General features: G+C 45.0%; 2 protein-coding genes across 6 annotated transcripts in view; one reads left to right on the forward strand and one right to left on the reverse strand.

The window, feature by feature from the left end:
- LOC142557458 (uncharacterized) overlaps window positions 1–14,710 on the reverse strand; it is a 37,055-nt gene extending 22,345 nt beyond the window's left edge. The window contains exons 1-3 of one of the 3 annotated variants that reach the window (XM_075669321.1): window positions 14,603–14,710; window positions 3,929–5,736; window positions 1,874–2,004 (exon numbers count right to left, since the gene is read on the reverse strand). In XM_075669321.1, the coding sequence (XP_075525436.1) occupies window positions 1,874–2,004; window positions 3,929–5,685 (1,888 nt within the window). In that variant the 5' untranslated portion in view covers window positions 5,686–5,736; window positions 14,603–14,710. Of the gene's footprint in view, window positions 1–1,873; window positions 2,005–3,928; window positions 5,737–8,825; window positions 9,037–9,091; window positions 9,203–14,602 lie in introns of those variants that run through there. The other 2 variants (XM_075669320.1, XM_075669322.1) reach the window with 2 other exon arrangements.
- Window positions 13,317–21,142, forward strand: LOC142557462 (uncharacterized). Of its 3 annotated transcripts, XM_075669327.1 has the most exons (4): window positions 13,317–13,595; window positions 14,671–14,921; window positions 15,914–16,084; window positions 18,868–19,152. In XM_075669327.1, the coding sequence occupies exons 1-4, from the start codon at window positions 13,393–13,395 to the stop codon at window positions 19,005–19,007; spliced, it is 765 nt and encodes a 254-aa protein (XP_075525442.1). In that variant the 5' UTR covers window positions 13,317–13,392; the 3' UTR covers window positions 19,008–19,152. The 3 variants fall into 3 exon arrangements, with proteins under 3 accessions (XP_075525442.1, XP_075525444.1, XP_075525443.1); XM_075669329.1 differs by lacking the exon at window positions 15,914–16,084 and having other exon boundaries at window positions 13,323–13,595; XM_075669328.1 differs by lacking the exon at window positions 15,914–16,084 and having other exon boundaries at window positions 13,324–13,595; window positions 14,671–14,917; window positions 18,868–21,142.
- Window positions 21,143–21,299: the final 157 nt, after the last annotated feature.

Consider the following 21,299-nt stretch of genomic DNA (forward strand, 5'->3'; position numbering starts at 1 on the left):
ACAAGGCTGCCACAGCTGGGAAGAGTTTCAGTCCCCAAGGAAATTTTCAAGACGCAACCAAAAAGCAAAACCAAGTTACGCATAAGGGATGTCACACAGGCAAAGATATTACTAACACGAGGACAGCTGTGTCAGAAAGTGTCTAAGCATGATGATTGTGTGGCGTGATAGAGAAGCAACATGGAAAGAGAAGCGACCAACAAAGTCCTGTCAAGGCAAAATTAAAAAGTTTTCTTATGCCCCCCCCATGACAAGGTAGCAGACAAGTTGAAAAGTCTAGCCTACAGGACAGACAGTGAGGCATGACCAGCAATAGTGTGTGGAACTGAAACTATCATAACAAAAAAGTTGAAGAGAATGAAGTGGCTGAAGTAACATGCATAGAGCAGTGACTAACAAAGTTCTGCCAAAGCAAGATAATTGGTAAGATTTCTTCTTTGCTTTTCTTATTTCTGGTGACAAGGTAGCAGACAAGTTGAAAAGCCTAGCCTACAGGACGCACAGTGAGGCATCACCAGCAATGGTGTGTAGAAATGAAACAATCATAACGAAAAAGCTGAAGTTGAATAGAACGAAGTGAGTGAAGTGATGCAGAAACAGATGTTGGAATGTACTGCATAACAACTCTTTTTATTTTCCATTATTTATGCCCTCCATCACTTGCTCGAACAAAGCTGCACCCCCGAGATCAGCCAACCAGCAGGATGGATAAGAAATGAATCACAATGAAAACAACATTTACATAAGTACCACCTGGAGTGGCAAAGAGAGATGGCACTCAGACTGACTGCCACTGACGAATGGTCAAAATTGTAGCCTCTGCAGAACGGTTTCAGAAAAGACAACTAAATTGGTTTAGCCATGCCGTGAAATCAAAGCCTCCTGGGCTTGAAGACCAATAAGGACTAACTTTAGTACAACGAGGTCACAAAGTCAATCCAGCGGACAAGACATCACTACTGAATCCCTGATGCCAAGCAATTGGGGATGGCACGGGTAACACATACGCCAAATTGGAAGAATCTTGTTCTAGCAGTTGTAGCAGCGTAACAGCCAAAAGAGGTGGATAAGATTTATACAGAATAGCATTGGCTCTTGCTGTGGACTTCCTTATCTTGATGATGGCGATCAAAACTGCTTCTGGTTTCGATTTTCTTGGCTGTAGCATCAGACTTTACACAATAATATTTCATACTGATACACACAGGTTTCTTTAAGAGCAAAAGGGGTATAAAAAAATGTGGTGGTTCTCTACCATATCCATAGATGAAAGCATATTTAACATTTGCAACAAAACTCAAATGATGCACTTTACAAATTTATGGAACAAGGAACGGATAACACCATTCCTTGCTCTTCTGCAGCAGTACTTGCAGCAGTTCCAACAATAGATTTGCACCAAGCATCCTCAGCAAAACAATGCTTGGCGGCCAAAAGTGTCCAAAGTCCAATGACCTTATGGTTTTTAATATTAAATGCAAAAGATTCAGTGCCTGCAGATGTTCCCTCAGAAACAGTACTGGCGACTGCTAAAGTATTAATGCCAGTAAACAATAAGAAATGATATACTGCAGGCAAACAAAAACTTTACGCAATGACTTCATTCTAGGAAAGCATGATTTGTGAGGGGGGAAATGATTATGTTTTAAGCCAAGGCGCGCTCAAGACGAGCCTCGCACACCGACATCCCTGCATTCCTGTGGTGATGCGGTGCCTGTGACAAAACTTGCACAGCGGGTGGCACCAGATTTCCCTCTAGGCAATATTTTGTAAGGACCTCCACATTTGCGCCTTATTCAAGTACGCGCCATTTTCTTTTATTGCTTCGAGTGCGTGCCGCTGCAACTGACAAGAAACTGAAAACAAGACTTACTCTGCGGTTGTCGAACGACAGCACGTTCTTCACTGACCGCTACGCCCAACATCTGTTCTGCGTAAGCATTTGGTGACGGCGACTGGTGACCGTTCTTTTGTCTCCCATCCAGCTCAACATCTCGGCCAGGGCTGCGCAGATCGTCAGGCAGCGGACACTGCCACTGAACTTAAAGAAGAAAACTTAAATGTTTTCTTAAACTTAAAAACTTAAAAAGCAAAAGCAAATGCAGCCAACATCAGAGATTCACGGGGCATGGATTCAACAAAAAATGTTAACATTTCCAAACAGTTTTTGCCCTCAACCAACATACTCGGTGGACAATGCTATTTTTGTTTTTATGCCCTAGCAGTATTCTGCAATGCTATACAGCACATAATTTTTATATTCTGTTACAAAGAAGCAGACGCGCACTCATTTCGATGCCTATTGTGTTCGCCTGTTCCGCATACACGCCACTGATGATTACAAACTTTATGAATGCCCCTTGCAATTCAATAGGCGTTCCGCTCAGCGACTCCCGACTGCCGCTCACAAACAATTTTGATGTGTAAATTTAGTCACTTCAGAAAACAGTTAAACCTGGTTGCAGCAAACAAGACGATGTACTAAAGATAGTTTGATATATCAGGTAATCATATATACCAAAACTCGCTTATAATGAGCTTAAGAACTTTTGTGACGCATTCATTCTCTATCAATTTTTTTCTCACCAGTAGAAAAATTAAGCTGCGATGGAATTACATTTCTTTGTTTTAAAACAATGCCACATGTAGCAGGCAGTAACTTTTTATTTGAACCTTGAAAGTTTGGCAGAGTCACTAAAGATGGCAACTTGACAGGATCTCGCTTCCGGTATGCTTCCAATACACTACCGGCCCACTTTCGGGTGTTCTCAGTTGTATGCTCTAAAATGTTTCTTTTTAATTTTAAAAAAAAAAAGAGGAACTCTAAATTAACTCTCCCGGACGCTAGACTCTTATTAAAGCAGTTGCACCCTTTGGACCTTATCTTGTCCCACAACAATAAACGTCACCTGCCTTGCTTGCATTTCCTATATTGAGAAGTTTGTGCTTGCTGCTTTCCTGTGGAAAATGCTATGTCATGCTGATAATATGCATGTCGTTCGGAAATGTGTGCTAGATAGATGACGATTATTCTTGCCGGTCAAGGTAAGCCCCAAAGGGTGCACACTTCTTCAAGAGAGTTTGTTTGCGGAATGCAAGCGCTGGCGATGAGCGCCCCTGCATGTGTGATGTAGCATCAAATGTCTAGTTTGCCATGAGCGAGTTATTCTACACGAGTGTCGGTCAGTGAGCTTTGCATGTTCAATTCAGAGAATAATTTGCTTTATCTGGATTCCTTATATTCAGGTTTGACTGTAGCCAATGAGTTCTGAGGAAATCTGCAAAGTGAAGGAAGTTAAAAAAAAAAAAGAAACAGTCGCCTGCTCGATAGTAGTCTGAAGTTACAAACAAACCCCTTGTAGATTTCTGAGAAATAAATTTTTACAGACTTCACAGAGAGCTGCTTATACCAAAAGTGCCAGTGATGATGTCATGTGATGCCCAAGTGCGTGTACGAGGGCAATGCGTCCCGAAAAGCTAGCAAAAACAGGTGTTTTTGAAATTGAATCTAAGAAAAGAGAGAGGGAAAGAAAAAAAGGAACCACTGCAGCTTACTGGAAATGACACAGAACAAGAACACTGAAAGCCAGCGTGGCTCCTGGGTACAATCTCAAAAATTAGGTGGTGCCCGCAGCGTGCCGAAAATCTCAGAGGCCAGATCATCTGCTTGCATTCATGTCATATCCACTAACCCCCTGTTGCATGCATCATCTGCTCATTCAAATGCTGATAATAAGAAAATTCGGCTATTGCTAGCCCCCCCCCCCCCCCACCCCAGCTTTGCCAAGATTGCTTAAAATGCATACACTAGTCATTTACAACCAATTTAACTAAAGTAAAGTTTCATTGCAGTTGCCATTTAACGAGCTTTTATCACGGCCCGTAGTTTTAGCCAACTTGCAGCATTTATGGACCATCAAGTACTTACAAGGGCTGTTCAGGGCTGCTGCTGGAGCTGCTGTCTTCAGCTGCCCTGGCATTTAGCAGCTTGACAAAGTCTTCCGGTTCAAAACATGCAACGTCCAATGGCTTCTGCCCTTGCCACGCGAGACAGCAGTGCACCTCTTCTCTACCATGGCTCATGCCGACCATGAAGTCAACAAAGACCATGTCACCCGCTTGCAGAACTTTGTCCAGACAATCTGTGTAGGCCTTGCCATCCCTGTAGAGACAAGTGAACTTAAGTTGCCTGGAACCAGAGGGTTCCCGCACTTGACACCACGCCATGCGCTTGGCAGCCCGAACAACAACACCCCTTCTATCTGGGAATATCTCAACCAACGGCTCAGAGGTGGAAGGTGGCTGACAAGTTGCAACAATGTGCTTGTTCTTTGTGAACGTCTCGTCCATTGCTAGAGCAAGGATGTTGTTGAAGATGTTTTCACTGGAGTCTACACCAAGTCTGGGTGGCCGATCACCAATCCACACAAGTGTTGCGATCCATGTGTCGTCGCTTTTCACGGCGTCGAAAAACGCCTCCACCCCTAGTTCAAAATCCGAGTTCCAGGGCAGCTCGTCGAAGGACTTGATCTGCCTGCCCATGTGGTACACGATGGTGATTACCACCCGTGCGGCAACCTTCCCATCGAGCCAGAAGATGTGGCCAGCATTTTCGGACTCCTTGAAGAAGATGCCCTTGATTCCCGCAAGTTTTCGTCGAGTGGACCATGCCACGGGCTGCTCTGCAGAAGACTCGTCACCTGGATTTAGTGACTTTCTCGGAAGATCTTCCCAGTCGGGACATCCCACAGGGTAATCCCCACCATCTTCATCAGATGAGTCCAATTCACTGCTATCATTAAGCATCCCCTCGATCTCGGCTTCATCTTCAGACATAAACACTTCATCACCGCTGTCGGCATTCGAGTTAGGCTCACTATCCATTTCTGGGGGAACGCACCAAACTTTGGTGGCCTTCCACTTACACCACTTGCTGCCTTTGCTGTCTGGCTCTGCGTCGAAACGGACCCTGTCATTCGTGGTGAGAACGTCAGTCAAATTCTTGCTGCCTTTGGTAAGCGCGCTGTCCACAACACTGCCGTGAAAGAATGCACAGTTCTTTTTTTTCGGGCCAAATGTAATGAAGCCAAAGCCTGGCTTCACCGTGTGTATAATGCCAGACTCGTTGTGGAGTCTGTCATCCCCGTCTACTGAAGGCTCTTTTGTCGGCTGCGACGCTGAAGAGGGTAAATCAGCCTCCATTTCGATGCGTTCCACGCAAGTTGCTTTGAAGGCAGCCTTGTGTCCAAATGACTTGGTTGCATCGAAGATGACACAGTCGCCTTCACTTAAGCCAGAGGATGTCAGAGTGGTGTGACGATTTTGTTCGAAACTCTTAACGTCAAAATAAACAGTCGTTTTGATAGGGTGTTCTGCTGTTATAAACCCAAAAGCTGGGAATATGCGCAGCACTTTTCCTGTCACATTGCAAAGGGCTGCAGCATCATCTGTTGCAACATCAGGAGGTGCTGTGTCTTTCGGTGAGGGTGGTGGCCGCAAAAACACACGATCAGATTTGTCAATCACAAACACTTCCGGATGTTTTTGTATGAAGCTCCGAATGGCCTCTTCATTACCACCATATTTGGCACGTACTTCTGGCGGCAGTTGGGCAAGGTGGCCCGGCAGCTTGCTAACTTTTATGCCTTGGTTATCTTCGATGCGCTTCTTTAAATATGACAACATTTTGGCTTAGAGCGATAGTAGGCTGGTAACTAGAGGATGATGCTGTGGCAGCTGCAAGAAATTAAGCAGAAGTAGACAATGCAGGTAAGACCAGCAAGCTGCTAAGTGTGCACAGCAGGTTGAATATAGCAAATCAGTTGTGCAGAAGCCCACAAGGTGGAGGAAGGTTCACGATGAGAAAAATTGTTATCCACTCGACCATAGGATGAAGCTACAAAGGAAACCCCTACGAGTTTCTCAAAAAGCAAGCTTCGTAGTGAAGAAAAATTTATCCATACAGTATATCCTAGACCAGGGTGAATTTTTCAACTGCAAAGCTTTCCGTATGAGAAACCTGTATGGGTTTCCTTTGTAGATTTGTGCTACAGTCGGGTAGATAACCATTTTTCCCTTTCATGCATGCTGAACTTGATAGGACATTAAAATGGGGGACAGGGCCACGAGACAAAGACAACACAAGACCTTTGACAACTGCAGCTTTGTTCTGATACGCTTCTGAATAAATACTGGCTGTGGTATAAAAACAACATAAAAAATTACAAAAAGTGCAAAAACAATAAAGTGTGTGCAACAGGCTAAGTTTTCAATGCATCACAGTCAACTTCTCTTCGGAATTTCGAGAAAGCAACAGCAAATCCATGAGGATGATGGAAGAATTGCTTACACTATTGTCACTCAGCCTGTAAATAGCAAGGGCTTCTATGATCTCCCTTGTTCACTACATCCATTTCTTTCAAAAGAGGGTGTGCACACACATTCTTTACAATGCAGACCCAGGTAGCGGGAAACCAGCGTAATTATAATTGCACTGTTGAAGCTCCTCATTCACGCTGGTTCAGTCATGAACTGCGCACACTTGAATCTTTTGAGGACAAACGACAAACATGAAACGAAAGTAAACATTTCGCAATGGTCTGCCTTATAGGAAAGGACTAAATGGCCCACCAGAGCCCAGACTTCCACGCACACTTGCCGGCGAGCACCAGCTCATGTCTACAAATGTTTGTGCACACGTGGACATTTGCACCAGTCAGATATGAGTGCTTCCACTGGCTCGTGTCGCCATGTGCCTGGAGCGTTGTGGTCGACGAAGACCATTCATAGAACGTAGCTGTCTTGAGTGCTTTGCTTCGCCTTGGCAGCCACTGTGTGGTGCAGGCCAGCTTTCTTTCGAACTCATGAAAGCAAATAAATATATTCAATGTGTTTTATAAGAAGCTTCAAACACTATCAAGCAAAGTACAAAGTCACATCTGCCTAAGTGCCTAGAGAGGATTGAATGAGCTCTGACGTACGGCCTACACAGATGCTGAACGCCATTCCATGCGATGCGTGGGTGACGCACAGGCGTGTAGAAGCAAGCTGGTTTGCACTGGCAAGTATACACGGAGCCTGGGATTAATGCGAGTGGCACACGATATCCACAAAGAAAAAACTCAACCTCTTCGTTGTCTGATGCTAGCTGGCACTTCATGCGTTGTCCTACAGTCTTCGAATGACTTTGCAAAGAACGCCGAGCTAACAGAAAGCACAAGGCACTTCAAGAAAAGATACTTGTGACGCCTCGGCACTAAGGAAAGCCACCAGAAAATGCTTCAAGTGTCTTCGTGACAAATTGAAACATCCCAGCACCTTGCACAGCCTGAAGCATTCCTACTGGCAAAGGAATAACGGTTCAGTGTATCTAACATTAAACAGGCCAATACTGCAGACATCAACAAAATGGAGGAATTTTCAACAAAAGGAAAATTGTCATCCACCCAAGGGTGGATGACAATTTGTCATCCACCAATGGAAATGTGTCAATTTTTAAAGACACATTTTCTTTTTGTGTGTCCTTTTAGCAGCAAATATGTCTTACAGCAAAAGTCCACTCCAAGCTTCACGGACCTTCCAAAAGATTCCTTAACCCTTAGATTGCCACATTTTTCTTTTTTTTTTAACCCCCAATTGCTACACAGCCCCTGCTAGGTTTCTTTTTTGGCTCAGTGGTCATTTCATGCTACATGGAAGCTGGCTTCTCATCGCTGTTTTCTCCCATTCCGGTACTTGTGAACAGTTCATAAATTCCTTCATCTTTAATAGTCTGGGCGGACGGGCATGCCATGCTGACCATGGCCAGGACTGCCCTTCCGACACTCAGTCCCAGCTGTATTTCTTTTTTTTCTAGTCAATTCAGCCAACATTTCATTCTTCATAGAACCTGGTTCTCCATCATCAGCATTTTCCAATTCAGAATTAATCAAGTATTTATAAATGCATTCGGCTGTCAAAGTGCACGCAGTCAGACCTGTCGTGCTGGTTCACCATGGCTGCCCTGGCATGACAGAGCAGTGAGACATTTACTCAACCGCCAGTCAGAAATTTAGCTTCCAAGGTTTTTGTGTGTTAAGATGACTTCTCCATGGATAGGACAACAGGAATGCAATGTCATTTTTTGCAAGCATTGCTTCTGGAGAGGCAAGGAGAGTGCTGAAAATCCAAAACAAATACACTCGGGAGTGGCAGTAAAAAGAAGGAGGAATCCTCATATGATGTTTGCTTCAACGAGATCTTCCAGACTATCTCCACATGATTCGCGATCTGCACGCTGTAAAACCTGCAACTTTACGTCTGCGATTCTGGACACTTCGTAGGACTGGCGCCCTGCGCTAGTCCCAATGAAGAACAGCACCCTCGCATGTCATTTGACAGAGTCTATTATTAACAAGCGTTCATCTCACCATGGCGGTGACTTGCGGTGCTTTTCAGCATGACCCCAAAGTGTAGGCCCACTGGGGATCCTTAACGTGCATGCACACAAAGCACGGTACACGAGCTTCCCCCATCGGAGTTCGGCCAACGTGGCTGAGCGTCGGACCCGCCAGCCTTCAGCAGCATGAACTGCTGCTAGCGCAGTCACGCATTCAGCGTGGCTAGCACCGAACGGTGGGTAAACAAGAACAATCGCATCGCCGAGCCACACTTTCATTGGCAGCACTTGAGGCGCCGTAACGACTCCGAAACGTTGCGTTGTCACAACGAACTTGATTGGGGTATTCCAATTCTTCTTGCAAACAAACGTGGCACATCCAAAACACGAACTATGAAGAGAGCATGAATCGCGCGGACCTCGCTACAGACAGCGCACGCCGACTTACCGTGCGCACGGAGTCATGTAATGGAGCGAAACTTCCCGAAGAGCTCAGAATGTAGCAAAAACAAGAGAACGACCCAGCAATTTCGCGTGATTACGAGCGCAGCACGAGATAACCAAAGCGGACTGTGGTACCATATAAGGCTGACGACAATCGACCAGTGAAAACCACTTTTGCCGGACTTATTAGTCAAACTTTCGGCCAATTTTTGCGGAGTTAGGGCTCGTGCAAATTGTGCTAATGCACGGACGGACAAAATGCGGCCTTACCATGCAGGTGCTATGCGCCTCAACATAGTTTCGGGATCTGTCAACAACTGCCGAGGTGATCGCAAAACAAAATCGAGCTCGCCGCGCTCGACCACTTGGTGCATCACGTCTGCCTTTTATCACGGCTTCCGAGCTTCGAGCCTTGTTGGAGATCTCAAAGGCTGGTCCATCCCGTGTTTCAATGAGGTAGCGAAACCAAAACTTGGATTGTTTATATACAAGCTTTGTTTTGAAAGAGGCTTCCATAATTTCTGCTGCTAGTGCCCGCAAAAATTATGAATGTGTGATGCTGCTCTGTAGGAAAAGAATGCCGATGCAGACATTTCCTGCCATCTGTCGGTCCCTTTCTTTCTATTTGGAATTGGGCGCCGGTTTTTCTTGCCGAGTGATTGTCCAAGCGCTACGCAAACTACCCATGAATTGTCTGTTCTAAGTTTTCGAAGGCCACAAACACGTCATTCTTACTGCGTTTCATGGCTTCTTCGGATTTACATTTAGTTTGTTCTTCGGTTCCAGCAAACCTACGTTTTTGAACACGTACCTGTCAACCTGCCAGGTTTTTCACAAGTCAAATATTAATTTACATAGTGCTTAAATAACCGCTTACAACCCCCTCAGGTTTTCAGCGTCCCCATTTTTTCCCCACAATCAACGAGCTCGAGCACACATGGAAATTGAAAACGGCGAAAATTCGCTTTAGATGTCGCTATCACAGTAAAAGCATAAAGAATGGTAACCACTGGAACGCTGAAATCCCTTGCGATGGGCAGCTGCTACTACTTCTACCCACAGGGACTCCAGTCGCGCTATTTTATTCATTTTTTCTATCAGACTGGTACAGAACAAATTTTTCGCTTGTCTTTTTTTGTTTTTCCCAACGCCCTACACCACATGGTGTGGGTGTGTGGAGGTATGGTGGCTAGAAGAGGGCCCCTTCTAACCACCATAGTGGAGGAGCAACAAGAACCACGTCCGTAACGTAACTACCCATAGAGAGAGAGAGAGAAAACCATAGAGGAGAAAACAATGACTCGGACCGAGTTTCTCACTAGAGAAACTTTATGGGTCACATGGTTACATAGAGTTTCTCACCAGAGAAACTCTACGTAACCACCGAAGAGCAGTGGGGGGGCCCAGCTCTCTTGCGAGCATAGAGTTTCTCACTACATTACCTAGAGGGAAATCTGGCGCTGCTGCGCTGTGGTATGCATGGGAATGCCGGTATATTGTGACTTCGGATTGGCATCGTTCTCGTAGAGACAGGACACCTTGAAGAGGCGCTTGGCAAGTACCGTTCCGTCTGTCACAATGATTCATTTTCTACTAGAACAGCACGTGAAAAGCTGTTTTAGCTTTATTATTACGCGAAAACATGTTTTGTTTAACTATGAGAACTTGTTATTGTGTGTACGACTACATGTTACGTAAAAAGTATCAGCGGGGCGCTAAAGTTGGAGGACAGACGACAAGGTTCGCGCTCGCTTTGAAAACAGTTGGTCGGCTGTTCTTGCTTTTCTTCGCTTGGTCTTGCATCGTGGGTGAGTAAAGATGTAATATGCGTGAATGGAAACATTTTATGAAGATTTTACTTTGAGAACGCGTTATTTGCGTAGCCATATCCACGTTTTAGACGAAGCCTCTTACAACACCAGCCAACACGAGCCTCGCAGGCACATATACCGTCCACGACCTACTGAACTCCAGACCAGCACAGATCTCCCTCCTCCAGCACGCCTGGTCTAGTTCGCCCCTTTTGCCGCTAGGGAAAGAACGTACGAGCAAACTGGCGCTAGTTATAACCTGTTCGCTGTCGTCTGCTTCTGCGTTCTGTTCAGCGCTTGTCTTGCCATTTCGGCAGGCACAGAGCGCTTCTATTGGCGGTAAATGAATAAATTCACAAATATACAAAAGAAGACATATTTACGAATGCTTTGCGTTTTAATAGTGAAACTAGAAGAGGAGGAGCGGTGCAAGAAATGTAAACGAGCATAGGTGGCCGCTGCAATGCTAGATCGACAGCATAAATTTCCCTTTCCTAGCCTCCGTAAGAGACTGGAAAAATTGTTTTAAAAAATTCATAGGATAATCTAGCCTTTTTTAGTTGATTACAGACAGCCTAATGTCGTAGATGACATTAGGATTTGCTGCTGTGTGCCGTAGTGAAAGGCAGATGATCTAGTAAAAGTATTCACGAGTAAGTCCTCGCCCGATATGTGCAATAGGCTGATCGATTCTGTTTCAAGGGAAGGTGAGCACATCTTGTTTTTAATGTCGTTGGATGTCTAGCTCAGTGGAAAGCTTGCAAAAAATTAAGCGATCCCAGTGCTAAACGTGCTGCACTGCAGGCCTTAAAGATCGTGTCACGGAACTCTTTTCAAACTGTAAAGCTAGCTTTTCTGCGTGGTACGGCGGCAGCATAACGTTGGTGCTTAAGATACGTGCGCAGTGAAGCTGTGTGCATAATTCACATTTTGAACTCGCGACGCATTCACGGACAGCTTTTAAGAGTTAAAATGAGTGGTAATCGTTCTGTCGACGAACATTATGGTGGCTTTCAGTTTCTAAAGAGCGCAGAAGCGAATTTTACAACGTGTACGTTGCGAACTCTATACACAATGTTATTTATAATAATCTGCTTGAAAAAGGCAATAGGAGCGGCTATTTAACGCTATTTTAGAGAGCAGCGGACTACATGCTCCGACATTTTTTAGGTTCGGGCAGTCAACTTTTGGAGCCAAGTAACCGATCAAAGCCTTGTGACATCACTGTCACTGTGTTAGCAAAAATCATCAACTAGAGAAGCAGGTCGTCACAACGCAACAGCTGCCGTACTAATTACAACGCCGCACAGCCGCCCACCGCGTAGCAGACGAACAGGTTATAAAAGCGCCACCTACGGCCGTTGGTTGAACGAAAGTGGGCGCAAGCTGCTCCCATAGAAGCCGGATATCTGTGCAGGTCTGGAGTTCCAGTAGGTCGTGATACCGTCATTCCCATGACGGCACGGTGCCCCCTTAAGAAACTCCCATAGACGGTGGCGCCAGATTACCCTCTAGGTGTTATAGTGAGAAACTCTATGCTTGCGAGGACCAGCTACCACTGGTGAACAGAGTCCGGGAGATCATAAAATAAAGAAGGGAGATATGGCCAGCGCCTTTGGTTTCCTGGAATTTAAATATAATGGTTGAGTTTTTGTACAGAGGAAGGTGCCATTTTCTTATGCCCTTATGGGAGCACGGCTCAGAACTTATATATAGAAGATCACTACGCTCGACCACATATTTCTCTGCGTTAAATTTTTCGAAAATTCATATTTTTTGCGATAAACAAAGATAGCGGACCTAAAAAAAAAAAACTGACAATCAGTTTCGGTTTCGTTTGTCAGAAGGATTAGCATGTGGTGACGTCATGGCACAAAATGTGGTTCTTTATTCTATGCATGATTCTATGGTGTGGTCAAGTGGGAGTAGCGCTTTGCGAAGTTGGTTCTTTATTCTATAACCACATTTTGACGTTGGCGACGTTCTGACCACGTCGGTCTGTTGCCGCTCGTTCCGGCGCATGCTTGGTCATAGAGTTTCTCTATGTTTGGTCGCGTCGTATGCTGTTATTTGTTGTGAGGGCCGATGTAGCGACATAGCGGACGACCGAGCAAGAGTGTCAAAACGTTCGCAATGTATTGCCATAAAAAGTGTGTGGTATGATACCACCAATACACTCGTGACGTCACGACATTATGGTGCCCTCCTGGAAGCAAAGCGAAAGCTGCCTATAACAAAAAACCAAACGTGTGGACATGGCGGCTCATGTCCACACGTCTAGGTCTTTCATTTAAGGCAAGAAATTAATAGTCGAAACTTCATGTCATTCACCTCTCAGATCCTCCTATGTCTCAGTCATTATATGCTATTCTTGGACTTTAATGACTATTTGATATTTAGATTCAGTTAGCCTAAATATTCTAGCTTTACTAGCACTTTAAGGTTTTTACTTTAGTAATTTTACGTGTCACAGGTAGGGCACGCAATCCACTCCGGAATGGGCGTTATGCCTTTTGCCGCCATGTATGCTTGACCACATCCCTTTTGAATACAAATAAAGTATTATTATTTATTATTAACCCTCCGTTTTTATATTGTGCGTCGTTTTGCAGTCAGATTACGGTTGTGCACGTGGTGGGCCTGTTCGATTCTTTCCCGACAAATCGAAGAGGCCGGTATCATCATCATTTTGCTTTGTACCAGATCCCATCCTCGTAACATCTCTCTGATAGGGGCTTTAGTAAGTGCACGCCGTAATCCATGATGCCTTGCATAATACGCGTGCGCCCGTTCAAGTTCCCGGCGTTTGCGGTTGCGGTGCTGTGGGTATCGCTGGCAGCTTTTCATCGAATCATGCCGGCGTATTTCGCTTCTGCAATGTCTTTCCTGCTGGATATGGCCTTTCAGTTTTGCATCTTTCTGCCACTCGACCTGTGGACCAAGCACGCGATCAGAACTCATGGGTGAGCAAACAATTATTAGACGTGTCCTTAGCAGTAGCGGTAGGCTGTGCTCCCGTTCTTGACGAAATGTTCGGATTTGAGGACTTACGCGCCAACCGCCGTCTGATTATAAGGCACGCCGTAGTGGGGGACTCCGGATTAATTTGGCCATCTGGGGGTTCTTAAACGTGCACCTAAGTACACGGGCGTTTTTCGCATCCCGCCGCCATCGGAATGCGGCCGCCGGGGCTGGGATCGAACCCGGGACCTCGAGTACAGCAGCGCAACGTCATGTAGCTACTGCGTTACCGCGGGGGTTTATGTGCAACGGTCTATTGGCAAGGGGCGAAAGAAACACGGGTTTTGCTGCTTTGCATACGCAAACGCGCACATTTTGCTTAAAATTGTTGAAAAAAAAAAAAGATTTTGCGCTTACGGCTGCACTTGCTCAAAATTTCGCAGAAAAATCGCATTTCGGAGTGAACGTAGTTCAACGTGACGCTTAATTAGCACAGTTCATTGCCTGGTTTTATTTAGAAAAAAAAAACTGCAAAGTTGCCTTCGTTAAGTCTAAAATGCCCTTGTATTCGCAGCACAAACGTCCGATGTGTCGTTTAAAAGTCTGGATGGGCAACATAGCTGATTGCCTGTGAGATTGACACATACATAAACGACCAGGGTGGAAGAAAAAAAAAAAGAATGCCCCTGCACAGTGCTTTGGGTGCTTGTTAAATGATGGCAGGTCGTCAAATGTATATTATGAACCCTCCACCACAGTGTCACCCATAACCCACTTTGCAGTGTCGTGTCATTGAACCCCACAATCTTAAAATGTGTAGCACTGATTGATCACACACTCAAGCAGGTAAACAATTGGGAACTGTCCCATCTCAGCTTCACCTTAGTTCTTGTTTAGGTAAACACACACTCTACCCATCATTTCCGTGCAAGCGGAACCCTCCATGCCTGCAGCTCCCGTAGAAGCTGGCACCACGTTTCCCTAAAGTAATTTTTGTGGTCTTTCTGACCTTGCATCTATTTGCCCGCCAAAGGGCTGCAATGGATCGCCACTTCTCTTATTTTCCTGTGCTGCCAGATCCCTGGCTGAACGGCTGCACATTTGGCGCTCGGAGGCACAGATCCTGGCGGTTCTGTCATCGTTGCTCTGGCTGTGGCGGCTTCGTGTGCCCTGGCTCCTGCTGGTTCTGGCGGCCAGTGCCTACTGTGCAGGTCGTGGCTGGAGCCCTAGCCTTGCCATGGAGGCAGTTGGTTCCGGTGTGTTTGCCCTATGGTTCCGAGGCATGGAGTTCATTGGAGTGGCCATCGATGGAGGCCTGCGCAAAGTAGGTACTGCATAACAGCCATTGCTTATGAATTTATCGTAAAATGCACATTGTTTAGAGCTTGACGAGGTTTGACGCTTGGCCTTGTTGCTATAGAATAGCAACAGGTATATAGTGTTTGGAAAGACTAGGACAAAGACGCAACTCGAGTGTTAAGTTTCAACAAATGGTTTATTTGAAACCGAGGAGTTGACAATGCCCTCCCAAAAAAGCAGCCCCTTTATCATCTGTCGAAGAGCACACTAGGACACATTAAAAAATGATAATACTTTCTCTGACAAAGTGGGGGGACTAAGTGCTTACACGGATCAGTGGCCAAAATTGCAATTTTCGCAACTTCACTTATTAATCTTGTAATTTCGCACACTTCAAAACGCCTGCTGTCCTACAACAATGTCTCGGCAAAGACTCACAGGCCCCCACTTAAAACTCTCGCCTGCAACACCTTAAAAAGCCCTGCAGTGGTGCATAACAAATTGGTTGACGATTGGCCCGCATGGGGTGCAGATGTGGCAATATTGTGGGAGAATGATGGAGACTCAGGTATTTACAGGAGCAGGTATTTACCTGCTCAGACTCAGGAGCAGGTATATACATGTGCTAGAAAAAGAAGTAAGCAAAGCACTTAATTACTATGACAGGGTAGAGAGCAAATAAACAAAGGAACAAAGCGGAATGCTTGACAGAAAACAAAAAACAAAAGTGAGAGAGCAACACAAGGAGCTTAAAATTACCTTACACACAAGAGAAAAAAAAACAAAACAGGAAAAAATATTGTACAAGATGGAAAAAATGCGGTCTCGTACGACGTCTAAGAACCTGTTGTCCACACCTGATCAAGGTAGCCAGACTAGATAGATAAGATAACCAGACTAGATAGATAAGTTGCGATGCAGTGCACACTACACTAATAGAAATTAACCGTAAAATACAGGGGGAAAAAAGAAAAAAGTTTTTACGGACCATTAAATTGTCTGTCGGCTGGTCCTTGTGCAGTGAAGTCAACTCGGCCTGAAGGCGGTCTGGTGACTTCGGTTGACAACGATGAGCTCGATGAAGCGGATTGCTGCACTGCTGCGGGGATCAACCCGCTGCTGTCGCGGACACTGACCTGCGACATTTCTTCTCGCTGCACCAACCGCTGGCCAAATGTTGACTTCCCACAGAGTAAAGAAAGTCTTGACTATTGATGTCAGCTGTCAGTCTCTCATTGCGCCCCCTATGCACAAGAAAAGGCCACACCTTGATAGTGTCAGGGATGCAGGCGAAAGTTGGCAGCAAAAAGGAAAGGGCGGAAGCAGTGATGTGTAGAATGTTGGACGCGATTTTTTCCGAAGCACCTCCCTCCCGGAAACGCAGGGCGCACTAAAATGCCATGCAAGGTTTGTCTCTGTGTGTTGATAAAACCGCGGTGTAAAAACATGTCGCACTGTGGCCTGCTACAATGCAATGCTGGTCACCAATCATGTCCTTTCCTCTATCATTCAGGCAGTAAATCGCCTGCCCAACATACTGCTTGCTGGAGAAAAGAAGTATTTGGTGCACAACTGCTTCCCTGCAAATCACAAACTGTGTTCTAGGCCATATACTGCAGGCATGTGTCTTACCATGTAGTGGGTCTCTGATCTTGCAAATTATATTCAACTTACATGGGGCTGAAAAAGACTACTGTAACGTTGGCGCATTCCACCAGCCTTTTCAAGTTGTGCGAGATCTTGTACAAATTGGTATAGCAGCTTTTCTCTTCTGATCGTCGGCACAGCTTGGAGTGCTGATTTGTTCACCCGAACAATACTTCCGAAGCACAGAGACGAACTTGCAAGATTAATAATTGAAACAGCGAAAATTGCAAGTTCGGGCACTGACTGTGTAAGCGCTCCATCTCTCTTTGTCAAAGGAAGAGTCACCATTCTTGAGTGCATCCTAGGCCACTATTTCGCTTTCCTCTGTGCGCGAGTGGCTGCGTTCGACCTCTTACGAGTGTGAAAAGGCATTAGCAGTGAAAAAGGCATTGCTATAAAACAGCGACCCTAGCGTGCACTTTGGTAGATGATAGAAGGGCGTTTTCTTTTTGGAAAGTGTAAAGGAAAGTCATTTATTGGCGCATAGCATTTGTTATGGCATATAAGTGCTGTCAATGCATATGTGTGTGCCTTGGTTTCAAATAAACCATTTGTTGAAAGCTAGAGCACGTGTTGGTGTCCACCTTCCTTATCCTCATCTTTTCAAGTGCTTTATACTTGTTACTTCAGAGCTTGCTTGTGTCAGGCTTACTGATGCCAGTAAGTTTACAGCTTTTCATATTTTGCATCTCGGAGTACAATGGACTCCTGCTGATTTGACCTTGATTAATTCGACTTTTCCCTTGATTCAAGCACACTGAAAGTCCTGATGGGAAAACATACAGTGGGGGCTACGGAAAGAAAACGCGTTTAGTCGGAGCACAAAAGCATGTTGCTTTGGTTTATTCGACCCCCACCAGTGCCCCCTTGTGCGTGCAGCGGTTAATAAAAACGTGAACACACCGCTACTGCTTTCCTAGGTGTGAAGCGTTTTATTTTTACCTTGTAGCGTCGCTCAAGAGCGAAAATCAAGAATACATCATTACACGCTACTTAAAGCAATAAATAAATTTGAATTCGTTTATATTGCTGCCGTTTGTCAATTCGATCGTTCAGATAAGTGGACAGAATCTTGTTGTCTCGCAAGCACCAGATTAATGGGAGTAAACTGTACCCTTATACACTTAATCGCGAGGGCGTTACATAAAGGGGAGAAGAGGTAGTGAATAAAGTGCAGTTACAGCAGCAGATATTTCAAAACAAAGGCAAAACATGGACAGTTGGATATAGAATGAATACAAACAAAAATACACGATAAAATACATTGCAAGGTCATTGTGTACGGCAGTAGTTATTTACAAGTTAGTAAGCAAATTGCAACAAGAAAACACATTCAATACAGTAAAAACAAATTGAATGATCGTAATTAAAAACAGCTGCAGTATCAACGAACAATTCAAACACAAACACAGTCGCTGAATTATTTTTCATACCTTGGTATTCTGGGTTTGTTTATTGCATGGACCCACCCTTGCAGTGACATGAACTTATAGAATGAATGTGTAATGGCAGCCAGGCATTTGTTACGGGACAATTTCGGCAGTACACTTCCTTAACATCTCTGCCGTCAATCATTCTTGCTATGACTGTGGAGCGGAGTGCAAGTTATAACAGCACCTTTACAGAGCAAACATAGTTTTGGGTTGCAAAAGGAGGTGTACAGAGGAAGGAGATGCAAAGTGCCAACTACCTAATGATTTAATGATTCAAATAACACATACAAACAAACAAACAAACAGACAAGCAAAATGCATCCTACTCGTACATGAGCATGTCTCTCGTATCACCGCATGGCGAGCCTGAAGACTGCCAAGTGCACTGAAAATGCCCATACCTCGCAGCACCATACCTGCCAACTTTCTTGAATTTTTCGTACAGTTTACAGATTCAGGCTCACGTTACAATTTTACGAATGCTGAGTCAAATTTTACGAAAAATAAATTTGTTTCGTTCGTTGGTCTCATACCCTTTGAACTCTTCTGAATATGAACGGACACCCAGATGGGTATCTGCTTCGAGTAGGTCTGCTCAGACGAGGTCCCGAAGCAGACGAAATCGGCAACGGCAAGGTCGCTGAAAAAGTCGCAATAATCTGTAAACAGTCTGTCATGTCACTTGTTAGTCTGTGCTGTGTCCAAAGGGTAAATTATCATTAATAAAGTGCATATGTATCCAGCAAAATGTGCGTGCACAGGACAAACTTAAAGATAAATGCGTACTAGCCCTGACCCGTTGATTGTTGTGCCTGTGGGATTTTTACGTCTTTTGAGGGTTACGGTTTGGCAGTTATGCAGGAGCTTGGGCAAAAATTATTTCTTTCTCTCGCAGGTGCTACCCCAGCAGTGGAAGATGGAACGGGCAGCAACAATTGTATTAACGACGACGCGGCGAGTCGCGATTTCAAGTTTCCTGGTGTCCGCCAGGTTTCTGCAGCGCCTCTGGCGCGCCCTAGTCCACTGGCGCCGTGAGCTGTGGGAGGCTTACCTGCATCACTCCGATGCCATCAGCGTGCCGGCCGAAGCGAGAGGTTCACCTCCACGAATTGCCAGGAGGGCGACCTTCTCCGGTGTGGTGGACCGCATGGAGGTCGCCGACCGCACTCCACCGGAGCGGTGACATATTGGAGCCGGTGGTGTTGCTCTTTGTGGCTCACTTGTGGCCCTCTGAGGGTAATAGCTCTCCGAGTGATATAAAATAGAACTGCCTTGACAATGGCAGCGGTCTTCTGCTGTGGTGGCAAATGGCCTTTTTGATGCACTCTCGAGTCTTGGCATCACTGGCGTTGTGCTGTGCTCTCCGGCCTTCTGATGTGGACTCGAAGTTGCACCGAACTGCTCGGGCAGACGGGTTGTGATGCCGGCCATTGCTGGCGGCAGACGACCAAGCAGGGTCGGGCTGTACCTGCAGTGCCTTCTCGTCGTTCACGGCAAATGAGACCCTGTGCTCCGTTTCATACCTAAAATCCAACACTGCGGAAGCTCTGCAAGAAGTTCTGTCATCAAAATGTGTCGCTCTACGCATTTCCTGGTCAGGTGGTTTGGACACGCAACTCTGAATCAAAATGTCATGGCTTCAACACATTTTGGTTTTACGGGCAGTTATATGAAAGCAAACCCTAAGTAAACTTTCTGCAAGTGTCCATCTAGTGGACATGTCCATTTCGTCAGCTGCTTAAGTCCTGATTGGCTGGGCTGGGGTACACGTCAGAAGGAGACAGGCGCTGCCAGCCAATCAGCACTTTAGCAGCAGACGAAATGGACATGTCCATTAGATGGACACTTGCAGTATAGCCCCCCTGATGTCAGATTCCATCCTCTGCAAAGGAAAGGTAGATGCTTTCCAAGACATCTTTGACACGATTGGAAGCAGTCTTTGGGAAATGCTGGAGCAGAGAACACAGCGGGAAAAAAAGGAAACAATGCAAAATTATTACACACCATTACATAGTTAATTAGTGCCCAGCTATTCTAACACATGAGCTCATATAGTCACAAAATAATTTAGTATATTTTTCTTTTGATGTACAACGCAATACTTTTTGCTTCCGGATGTGGCCAGTGTGCAAAATTGCTGTACCTTCCACAGTGTTGCACTGTAAGTATGAAACGGAGTCTTACGAGCATGTGAGGCATTGTCCGACAGCCTGTGCTTGTGCGACGTGCCATACATGAAGAAAGAAATTCTTGAAGCTGATGGCAACTTATCTGTATACTTTCAGCTTGCAATCCCTTACTGTGCAACAGAAGGCAATGAAAAGCTGCAATTTGTTTAGAAAATGCTTTTTGCTTGAAGTACCGCATCGACCACAGCTGTTTTTGTGTAGCTGATTTCTGCTGTAATGAAGTTTGTTGTCAGCGTTGACTTGGTGAATGTGTTTTTAGTAGAGTGATGTTAAATCATTCAAAAGAAGTGGTGGAAGATTTGTGCCTGACAGTTGTAGTGCTCAAGTTTGTTTTTGAAGTGTACCGGACAACAATTTGAGATCAGGCCGATGATATAGAAGGCAGTGCTGCATGACATGGTTGAGGAGGTCATGTTCATATCCTGGAATGGATAGATTTTTGTTACACATTTTTTAACCATGACTTGCTGATGTGAATTGTTATGCTGCAGATCTATTGAATGCTTTTGACAACCATGCGTCATGGAAGTGAAACTTGTGAATAAACTCGCATGCACACAAATTTTGCAACATCTTCAAGCAGCATGCAGTAATCATTTCGTAATGTGTTGCATAAACACTCAAATGTTGGTATCCCTCTCGTCTTTGTTTGTACGTCTAGCACTGCCTTTCGTTTTAACATTGTACAATACTGCAAGTTGTCAGGTTTGTGTGTGTGTAGATTTTAAGGGAACCGCCTTGCATGTCTGCAGTGTGAAGTGGGTGGCCACATTGTTTTGTAGTGGTCATTACAGGTCCTTTGTATCAGTTGTATCTTTTTTTTCTTTTCTCAGTTTTCCTCGAGTGAGTGTTTTACTTTTGAGCACGTTGTCTACATACAAAATTTGTATGTAGGTGCAATGATGAAATGCAGTGTGGATCTGATTACCGTTTTTATGTACAAAGAGCCACGATATTATAATAAACACATGAGTAAACGTATCGAAAACCATTCGTGTCCTTTCAATTTTGAAAATTACAAGCCCGATGCTGCCTTGCGGACAAGGCACTGAAACCAAAACAGATTGCTAAGTGGGCGAATTCCAGTGATAACGCATCTGCTTATCTTATCCTATAAATGCAGTGCGGAATTTGCTGC

Source organism: Dermacentor variabilis, chromosome 9, assembly GCF_050947875.1.
Source record: "Dermacentor variabilis isolate Ectoservices chromosome 9, ASM5094787v1, whole genome shotgun sequence".
Lineage (NCBI taxonomy): Eukaryota > Metazoa > Arthropoda > Arachnida > Ixodida > Ixodidae > Dermacentor > Dermacentor variabilis.

Coding starts and splice junctions, on each gene's coding strand:
- LOC142557462 (XM_075669327.1), top strand. CDS start 13,393: ATGATGCCTTGCATAATACGCGTGCGCCCGTTCAAGTTCCCGGCGTTT. Junction 14,922..15,913: donor TGGAGGCCTGCGCAAAGTAG/GTACTGCATAAC, acceptor GTCCTTGTGCAG/TGAAGTCAACTCGGCCTGAA. Junction 16,085..18,867: donor AAATGTTGACTTCCCACAGA/GTAAAGAAAGTC, acceptor TTTCTCTCGCAG/GTGCTACCCCAGCAGTGGAA.